Raw genomic sequence first — 9,830 nt, forward strand, 5'->3', positions numbered from 1 at the left:
CAAGGGGAAGGCGCACCCGCAAGCAGCGACGGGCCGGCAGCACGGAAGTTGAATCAACATGTACTCGTGCGTCCGCAAGCGTGCTTGCGCACATGCGTGCACGCGGCACCGACGCATGTGTGTTTGCACATGCACATTGCCGCGGGTGCACGCGCCACCACGAGCACCACAGCCACCCACCCAGATGCCGGGGATGGTCTCGTGGGCCTTCTGCGCCATCTTGCTCGAGTTCAGCATGAGGTCGATGGGCTGGGGGTTGGGCGTGGTGCGCTCCTCGTCCTTCAGCCAGTAGCCCGCAAACCCGGTCTGAGGAGAGGTGTGTGTGCCATGTGTGTGTGTGTGTGTGTGTGTGCCGTGTGTGTGTGTGCCATGTGTGTGTGTGTGTGTGCGCGCGCGCGCGTGTGTGTGTGTGTGTGTGCGTGCGTGCGTGCGTGCGTGTGCGTGCGCGTGCCTGCGTGTGTGCGCGCGTGCGTGTGTGCGTGTGTGCGTGTGTGTGCGCGTGCATCTGTGCATGCGTATGCGCGTGGGTGCCGTGCATCTGCGCGCACATGTGTCCATGCGTGCATGCGTGCATGCGCACACAGACACTTGCCGCAGCAGGGTTTGTTGACGCGGCCGCCTGCCGCCGCAACCCCTCTCTCCACCCAGCCGCAGCCCCTGCTCCCCCAAACCCCAGCTCCCCGCCCCACCGTGCTCACGCACCTCCTTGGGCACGGGCACGAAAATGAAGTCCTTGTTGGCCATCTCCAGCGGTGGGTCAGGCACGTGCGGCCCCGGCTCCTGCACGGGAGGCGCCTCCCCAATGGTCGGCATGTCGCGCATCATGCCCTCCAGCTCAGCGTTGAGCGCGCGGCCGGCCTCTGAGTACGGGTCGGCCACGCTCAGCGCGTCAAACCACTGGTCGTCTGCAGGTGAGTGAATTTGAGGGGGGGCCATTGGGGGTGGGGGCAAGCCATTGGCAGCGGAGGTGGTGTTGGTGGTGGTGAGAGCGCAAGCAACAGCAGTGCAGGCGTGGGCAGGTGTGGGCAGGTGCGGGCGGTGCACCCGAATGTCCCAAGGGCGGGGCGCTGCCGCCTTGGGCAGCACCCAGGGAGCCCCAAGGCCGCCACTCTCCTGGCGCTGCCGCAGGGGCTGCGGCCGTCCCCCAAGGTCACACTTCATCACACCCATCAGAGTTGACAGCCGACTGGAAGAGAAAAAACCAAGCAGCGCACCGCACCGCGCGGCACGGCGCTGCACCGCGGCCGCCGCATCCACCCTCCGCCCCGCGCTGCCGGCTGGGCGAGCGCAGCGCGGCCCCCGCCACCCGCAGCCCACGCGCATCGCATACGCCGCGTAGCCTCACCTGAGTATGTGCTCTTGACGGCGCTGAGGGTGCGCCGCGCGCCCCCGTACATGCTGACTTGCTTGCTCAGCGTGCGGCGCGGCCGCATCGTCGTCGACGGGGGCACGCCCACCAGCGAGTGCGTCATCGTGCGGCGCGCTGAGGTGGCGGTGGGGGGCGGGCGGTGCATGGGGGCAGCCATGATTGAGGGGTGCCCAGTCCTCTCGTACACACTTCGGGCATTTGATTGAATGAAGGGATGGCCGTGCATGCAAAGGGGGAGGAAGATGGAAGGTGAGAGGCTGAATGGGCCAAGCCCCGAGGACAGCACAGCGGCGCGCAGCTGCGAGACAGCACAGCAGGGTAGCGCGCCGTGCCGTGCGCCCTGGTCTCTCACCCCGCAGCTGCCCCGAGCCCGTCTCCACGGGCGCCGGCGGCGGCGCGAAGCAGCCGCACACCAGCGCCGACCACCACGGCTTGCCGGACGGCTCGTCGGCCGGCTGCGGCGCGGGCGCGGGCGCCGGCGCCGCCGGCGCCCCGCTGGTTGGGCTCGTCGCGCCGGCCGGCTGCGCCTTCCCTGCGTCTGCGGGTGCAGACAGGTGCTCCTGCGTGCGGCCAAACTGGGTGAAGGCCGAGAACTCGTCCTCCTTAGCAAACGCCTTGGGCTTGTCGGGGGTACCTGGGTGGGCCCAGCCGGGGGCGCGTGGGGGGGCAGTTGATGAAAGCGAGTGCGTTTGACGCACCGCTAGAACGCACGAGCTGGCGGCGCGGTTTGGGGAGGCGCGCGCGAGAGCGCGCCGCGGAGTCTCAACGCGCGACGCTGTCAGAGGATCGCAGCGCTCGCGGGGGTTCGCAAGGGCGGGCGGCGTCCGCGCGCGCCCCTGGGGTGGTGGGTGGGGGTGGGGGGCGCACCCGCCACGTCCACTTGCAGGTCTTGAGCCTGCCGCTTTGGGGCCGCCCCTGTGGGCTGTACCTCCCCGCCGTTCAGCGGCAGGGCGGCCGCCGTCGACGCCATGGCGTCGGTGTGCCTGCGCGGGCGAGGGGGTTCAACAGTTGGGCCCAGAGGCGAGGCGGACCGCACAACATGCAGCAATGCACGTCACCAGGCCAGCAGAAACACGACCGCTCTGCCGCACCGCTCAGCATGCTGCTGCACACAGCGGCAAATCGATGCTGAAATACACTGTCGCTTACGACAATGAAAGCGCCTGCGGGCTGGCTGTTCGCAGCAGGAGCCGCGCGCCAAGAATCACTTCAGCTCCCTCCCCAGTGGCGTTGCAAGGGGAGCGCTGCACCGCTCACGCAGACAGATGAGGCTTCTGATGTTTGCCGAGCCTGTACGCCAAGGCAGCGAGTCTCAGTCACTGGCCGGTCGCAACCGTGTCCCAGGTTGGTCGAGGGCGGGGCCAATGTCAGGCAACCTATCCGCGAACCCCAAACCGAGTAAAAGCCAGAGTGTTGCGGTGCAACGTGGGGTTTGACACCAGTGACCCGCTCCGAGTGCGCCGATCCCTTCCTGAAGAGGATAAAGGCTTGCAAGTAAGATCATAAAATTTGCACCCGGCCCTGAAACATTTTTGGGGATGATCACGGCTCAAGCTCATCACCTGGCCGCGCAGACACCGATTGCCTGCACCGATGGCCTGCACTGCGAGCTCAACAGGCAAGAATAGTTCTCGCGCGATTACGGTTTAAATGTCTGATCGCTCATCCGCGCGTCTCCTGCAGGCAAGGACCACCGCTGCTCAAAGTTGAAGCCTCAGGGGTGGTTGCAGCACCTGCCCACGGCCGCATTGGTCACACTGGCGTCATACAGTTTGGCTATCCTGCTGTTGTTCGACGCTGGAAGCAGCTGGAGCACGCGCACCGCACGCAACGGCATTACGAGGGCAGCCCCTGGTGGCCGTTGCCCTTGCACGCCGTCGCTCTTTCATCGCATCCCTGGCCGCCACCCCGTCCCCCTTGCCACGTTGCATGCATGACCTGCGCCGAATGATCATTGATATGACGCCCTCGACGCTGCCGCGTGGGCAAAATCCTGGAGCACATTTGAGTTACAGCCAGCGGTCAAGGCCTGCAGGGCAGTCAATATGATACCACATGCCAACAGTCAGTTGGGTCAGCAGCTGGCCGGCCCAGGATGGAGAGCACTGACTAATGGTCATGAGCTTGATCTCCAAGTGTGCATGATGCATGCATGTCGGCTGCAAAGAAACAGTGGGGTCGGAGGCATTACCCTTACTGGGCAATCAGCGTGCAGGAATGAAATTGGATGCGAGCAGCAGGGATGGATCAGATAGCAAAAGACATGACCACGGAGGGAATACGATGGGCAGGGAAAACCTGACTTTCAAGCCCTAGAGCCAAGCAAGGTTCACATACACACGTACCCTGGTTCCAGAAAAATTAGCAAAACACCACACTGAGCACAAGCAATATAGCATTGCAGATCCTTGCGCGGCACAGCAGGGGGGTCGGTGCGGGCTTGCGCAATAGCCGGCGAGCCGAATAGAGCAGTCTTTCTTGCGTGTTTCTGTACCTGGGCCAGCCGTGCCGGCCATCTTCCATGCAAGCAGCTGCAGGGGCGCGGGCAGTGAGCCGCCGCAGTCCAGCCAGCAGCCGCCAGCCGGCCCCCAAGCAGGCCGCCTCACACGTGGCCCGGCGGCGGCGTGTCGCCCGCCCAGTCGCCGACAAGGTACTGAGTGGCCGTCTTGCCGCTGGCCATGTGCTTGCAGCACTGGCGGCTGATGATGGTGTTGCCCTCGTCGTCCTCCAGCCGGCTGTACTCCTCGCACACCCACTCCACGGCGTCCCCCCACAGGCCCTTGGCGTAGACGCGGAATATGAGCGTGCCGCAGGCCGTGTAGAAGAGCTGGCCCACGCTGCGGCCCATCTGTGTGTTGTGAACATCATACATGGTTGTGGGTGGGAGTGTTGGTTTGTGCAGGCGCACGCATGGAACGCGCGCGCGCGTGTGTGTGTGTGTGTGTGTGTGTGTTTGTGTGTGTGTGTGTGTGTGTGTGCATGTGCAGCCGTGCAAGCTGTGCAGGAGCGCGTGCCTTGCATGCAAGCTTGCCTGCCTGTGCTAGATACGCACAATCACGCCAACACCTTGCAGGGGCAAGGGCAATCTCCCCGCTTGCAATTCACGGCCGGAGCCCACCCACACCGAGGGTTTCAGGCAAGCCCTTTGGCCGCCAGCGCCGTCAAACCGCCCTCCGCCCCACCTTGACGTCACGCCGCATGCTCCAGAAAGAGTCAGAGCAGTCCTTGTTGAAGGTCTCCACGTAGCGCGACAGCGGGCCCAGCGGGACCGAGCGCGGCTTACAGACCATGTTGACCGTCTCTGGCGAGTCTTGAAGCTGCGAGGCCACAAGTGCGGACATGCGCGCATGCGCGCATGTGTGTGTGTATGTGTGTGTGTGTGTTGCTCACATGCACATGTGTGTTGCAGTCACATGCATACTGTACGCGCGTATGTGCCTGACTTTGTTCGCGTGCGCAAGCAAGTGTTGATACCACGTGTGCGCAAGGGAGATGACGCCTGACGAACGGTGCGGCAGCTGTGCCGCCACCCAAACCTCTCTGAGGACCCGCATCCTGCACTCTCGCCAGCCTGCCCCAATACACGCCGACAACGGAGCGTCTGGCCCTCCCCTCCCCCAACCCCCGCCCGATGTGCGTGCCAGGAAGCCGAAGGGAACAGCTGTTGCGACGCACCCATACACCGGGTATGCTCTCGTGCATCTTGGCCACCATGCCGCTGAGGCCCAGCATCACGTCGATCGGCTGGGGGTTGGCCGTGGTGCGCGACAAGTCCTTGATCCAGTAGCCCGCGTGGGGCACCTGCGCGGCGGCGAGGCGGCCCGCAGGCGCAGAAGTGACGCGGGGCGTGGCGTCATCGTGGCAAGTCTGTCGGGGCGCGCGTCGTGTTTGCAGACAGGACGCGAGCGGGTCCTCCGAGGCTGCCGCATGGGCCGTCGCGGCGCGTGTCGCCGCACCTGCTTCGGCACTGGGATGTACACAAAGTCCTTGCTGGCAAACTCGAGGGGTGGGTCCGGCACATGCGGCCCCGGCTGCTGCACGGGGGGCGCCTCCCCGATGGTGGGCATGTCGCGCATCAGGCCCTCCAGCTCGGCGTTGAGCGCGCGGCCCGCCTCGGAGTGCGGGTCGGCCACGCTCAGCGCGTCAAACCACTGGTCGTCTGCGGGGCAAGCAGGCGCGCGCGTGTCACTGTGACATGAGAGGGCAGAGCGGCAGCCCATGGGCGTCGGCAGTGGCGGAAACCTGCTGGCCTTCTGCATCGTCGCGCTGCAAGGGGCCGCCTAGCTGCAGTTGACAGTGGGTGCTGCTGCAGAGGCGGCGCGACTGCATACGGCTGCTTTGATTGCGCTGCTGCTGCTGCTGCTGCTGCTGCCGCTGCCGCTGCCGCTGGTGCTGCTGCCGCTGCCGCTGCTGCGGCTCCTGCCGCTGCTGCGGCTCCTGCTGCTGCTGCTGCTGCTGCTGCTGCCGCCGCCGCCACTGCTGCTGCTACAGCTGAAGGCTGACGGCGCCTCGCATTGTCAACTTCACGCGCTGCCGCGCAACGGCCTGATGTATTGCCGCCTCCAGCTTGACCCCCTTGCCTCAGCCCAAGCCACCACAGCAGGCTCACCGGAGAAGGTGCTCTTGAGGGGCTGCAGCGCGCTGCGCCGCGGCGCCCCGTACACGCTGAACGCACTGTTGGCCGCGCGGCGCTGCCGCCGCGCGGGGGCAGGCGCCGCATCTGGCTGGGTGTCGCGCTCTGCGCGGCGGCCGCGGCATACAATGAGACGAAGCGTGGGTGGAGGGCCGCGCCCGGCGCCGAGCAGGCGGGAACGGCCGACAAATCGAAACCATGTGAGGCACATCGGCCACACGCCTTGATGACGGCCGGCCGACGACCGATTCGGCTTTGGCCAGGCGCGAACACACGCCCCAACACCGCCTGCACGACATCAGGCTCCGCACGCTGCGAGGGGCCCACTCACGCTGCAGCTCGAAAGAGAGTGACGCCGGCGCCGGCGCCGGCGCCGCGGGCCCGCAAGCACCGCAGACGAGGAAGGACCACCAGGGCCGCCCGCCGCCCGCGTCAGACCGCCGCCGGTCCAGGGGCGGCGCCTGGGTGATCTGCTGCTGCTGTCCGCGGGCTGCGGGGGCGGCGGCTGCTGCGGTGGCAGCGGCGGCGGGGGCGGGCGCCGCTAGGTGTTCCCGAGTGCGGCCGAATTGCGTGAAGGCCGAAAACTCATCCTCTGGTGAGAACGCTTTGGGCTGGTTTGGGGCGGGGGCCGACGACGCGGACGCGGCCGAGCCAGTGGCGGATGCCGCAGTGACGCGGGTATCTGTGGGCGCTGATGTGTGTTTGGGGCGGCGTGGTGGGCGCGGGGTGAGCAAGGGGCGGGGCGACGCGGTGGGTGCGGCACATGATTGGGCAGACAGACCGGCTGGCATGGTCGGCGGCCGGTGCGCACAGCGCCATCTTGGTGTTCGCACCTGCTTTGTCCATATGGAGGTGCACTTTGTGGCGCAAGGGCGGGGTGAGTAGAGGCGCGGGCGGGTGAAGGGGAGTGGGTGCCGGCGCAGCGGTGGAGGGGAGGGGGCGCTACAGCAAAGCCTTCAAGGGGTAAAGGGCAGGTGATTGGGAGCGTCAGCCGGTAAGGATCGAGCCAGTGGCAAGCCTGTGGGCCTTGGATCTTACAACACGCTCCATACGGGCCGACCCATCCCAGCCTCACCATGAATGTGCACATCCTGCTTCTGGCCCAACCCTGCCAGCACGGCTGCTCCAGGGTGTGCCTCCCCGCCGTCGCCAACCAGCCCGGCCGGCATCGCTGCATGCATTGCAGGCAGTGCCTGCGTTGCGAGAAGAGAACCTGATTTGTCTTATTGGCCTCCCGGTATAAATAGGTGTCCTGGTGCGGCACACCACGGGCTCCACTCGAAAGGCCCGGCGAGACCGGGTGGACGTGGTGACAGACGATGCACTAGCAGAGAAATTCAAGCAGCCAAGGTGGCAAACCTGTAAGACCTGGTCGCGAAACACGGAAAGGTCACTTGCTGTATCGGATCTCATGCCCATGCCTAATCTCAGCATCCCACTAGTATTAGCCGCAGAATATAGTTTTTTAAATGGTTCACCGATCCACGTCACGTGCGATGCACTCTCGCAGGTTTGACTGTTTCGCGATTGCTGAAGCTACAGCCCGGGATCGAAGACTGAAGAAAATGAGAATACACATCTGCGCGCCCTGGTATGGCTGTTGTGTCACAGCCCGCGCAGCAGCTGCAGCGGCGCTGCGCGGCAGCCGCCGTCACTAGTGACTCTTGCATCCTCCTGTGTCGTGCCTTGCCAAATCGTTTTGCACAGCAACGAAGATGATACCCCAGGCGTTGAGGTGCGTCATCTTTTTGGCCATGGGTCCTGGATCCAGGCATCGGTCACGTGGCTTCCACAGTTCCCAACCACCCCACCCGGCGCACCTGCAGCTGAGGTCACAACCGGGTGCGCCGGGTGCCGGCCTGGCGCTGTGATGCTCAGGCCTCCCGCCTGTGCCCCCCCCATACGCGGTTAGGCACCCAGCTGCGTCCGTGTTTAGGCCCGCACGGCGCCGCCTCCGTGACTGCAGCCCCTCAAAAACTCTGGACGCATGAAGCAGTGACAGCGTCCCCTGCCTCTGGACCTTGGTTATGTGCAGCAGGCCCATTCATGTCCCCCTGGTTCACGAGCGTTCCCTGGTGGACCCCATCATACCAGCGCGAGACACCACCCATGATATGCGTGATCAGCACAGAAGTGAGGCATCCTTTGCGGGGGTCAGCCTCGTGCGATTCGCTGCCAGTCGGGCCAGACCGGTTCGCCAGCTTTGGGCCGCTGCGGGGCTTCCCTGCAGCCGCTACCAACGGGGGCGCAGGCAACCGCGTCGGTGGCTGGGTTGGCGCCCCTGCCCTGGCTGAAAGTCGTGGCGCGATGTTGGGGTCAAAGGCTTGAATAAAATTCTTGGGCTGCCGGGGCGTAATCCTTGCGGACGATACGTCAACCCTTTACACAGGCGGTACATCCCGCCCGCTCCCTTGCGCGCGCTCACTCCCCCGCCGCCGCGCCGGCGCCGGCGCCGCCCGCCGCGCCTTTCTTCTTGGGCACGTAGTCGCGCACAAAGGGGTGCCGCAGCGCCGCGTCGGGGTCGATCCTCTTTTCTGGGTCCAGCGCCATCATCCTGTCCAGCAGGTCTGCCAGGGCCGCCACCCTGGAGCGGTCCCCCTCGGACCGCGACAGCAGCTGCGCGAAGCTGTTCTTCACGGTGGGGTTGGGGATGAGGCGGCGCACCTGGGCGGCGGGGCCGGGGGGAGTTCGGGTGTTTGCAAGTGTGTGTGTTTCATGTGCATCATGTATGTGTGCGTGAATGCATGCGTGTGCATGTGGAAGTGTGCTCGCATTTGTGCGTGCTCGCGCATGACCTGGTCAGCTGTGAGGCCGAGGTGACGGCAGGCGCAATGTCAGCTTCGCTGTCGCCGCAGCCTTGTCCACGGCCGCCACCACACCACACAATGCTGCTTGACAGAAAGCTGGTCCCGGGGATTACACGCCGGATGCGCAGCCCTCGAGGTTGGACAGGCACACGACAACCCGCACATGCACACGCGAACGTCCCATCCCATCATGCTCACACCCACACCAACACAAGCTGCACACGTGCGTCAAACATATGCGCATCGTGCGCCCCCATCCCCACCACCAAAACTCACGCCCCCCCCCACCGGCATCTTAGTCACAGGGTCCTCCTCGAGCAGCGCAAAGCTCATGTTGGCGTCGTCCTCAAAGTGCTTCTCAGCAAATATGCCTTTCTTCAGCATCTTGCGCGGGAAGGGGCCCTGGGAGCGGCGGCACAGGGGGGTAGGGCCCAGGGTTTTGTGGGGTGAGGCAGGGGAAGGGAAGGGAGGGTGCTGCGTGCACGAGTTGGCGAGGGGGTCCGCGGCTGAAAGGGGGCTGCCTAAGGACGGCGGCGCTGCCCCGGATGCGCTCACGGTGCATGGGAGGCGCATCCGGGGTGGCGCCGAGGTGCTGCGCGGCCGCCCTGCGGACGGAGGGACTCGCCCTGCCGCACGCCACGCTACCCTGCAGGCAGCCCGCAAAGCGGAGACCCCCGCCCACCAAAATCCCTGGGTGCGCCGCCGCATGCAGGCCACTCCCCCCGCCCTCTGTCCCTGGTGCCTCCCGCTCCGCTCAGTACCCACACGTCCCTCCACCCAGACGCCCCTCTCAAAACCCTCATCTTCACAAACCCCACTCCACACGCAGCCCCTCCGCTTCCCCCTCAGGGGGGGGAGCGCACCCCCCCTTGAGCCCTACGTGAGCGCCCCCAGCACCCCCTCACCCCGCCCCCTCCCCCCCACCTTGACGTCCATCATGGCGCGCAGCATGTCGTTGTTGGTGCGGCCCGGGAACAGGATGCGGCCCGTGAAGAGCTCGTACAGCACGCAGCCTATGGAC

General features: G+C 65.8%; 3 protein-coding genes across 3 annotated transcripts; all 3 read right to left on the reverse strand.

Moving 5' to 3' along the window:
* Positions 1 to 53: 53 nt before the first annotated feature.
* On the reverse strand, positions 54 to 2,339 carry MNEG_10306 (hypothetical protein; the record flags this gene model as incomplete). Its single annotated transcript, XM_014041220.1, has 6 exons — positions 54 to 83; positions 181 to 306; positions 703 to 905; positions 1,346 to 1,483; positions 1,722 to 2,003; positions 2,237 to 2,339. The coding sequence occupies 6 exons, from the start codon at positions 2,337 to 2,339 to the stop codon at positions 54 to 56; spliced, it is 882 nt and encodes a 293-aa protein (XP_013896674.1).
* Positions 2,340 to 3,971: 1,632 nt separating this feature from the next.
* MNEG_10307 (hypothetical protein) lies at positions 3,972 to 6,848 on the reverse strand (the record flags this gene model as incomplete). The annotated part of the gene is made up of 7 exons (XM_014041221.1): positions 3,972 to 4,217; positions 4,552 to 4,686; positions 5,045 to 5,170; positions 5,326 to 5,528; positions 5,979 to 6,107; positions 6,334 to 6,510; positions 6,836 to 6,848. The coding sequence occupies 7 exons, from the start codon at positions 6,846 to 6,848 to the stop codon at positions 3,972 to 3,974; spliced, it is 1,029 nt and encodes a 342-aa protein (XP_013896675.1).
* Positions 6,849 to 8,423: 1,575 nt separating this feature from the next.
* MNEG_10308 (hypothetical protein) lies at positions 8,424 to 9,760 on the reverse strand (the record flags this gene model as incomplete). The annotated part of the gene is made up of 3 exons (XM_014041222.1): positions 8,424 to 8,666; positions 9,098 to 9,211; positions 9,734 to 9,760. The coding sequence occupies 3 exons, from the start codon at positions 9,758 to 9,760 to the stop codon at positions 8,424 to 8,426; spliced, it is 384 nt and encodes a 127-aa protein (XP_013896676.1).
* Between the last annotated feature and the right edge of the window lie 70 nt (positions 9,761 to 9,830).

Source organism: Monoraphidium neglectum, assembly GCF_000611645.1.
Source record: "Monoraphidium neglectum strain SAG 48.87 unplaced genomic scaffold scaffold02264, whole genome shotgun sequence".
Classification (NCBI taxonomy): domain Eukaryota; kingdom Viridiplantae; phylum Chlorophyta; class Chlorophyceae; order Sphaeropleales; family Selenastraceae; genus Monoraphidium; species Monoraphidium neglectum.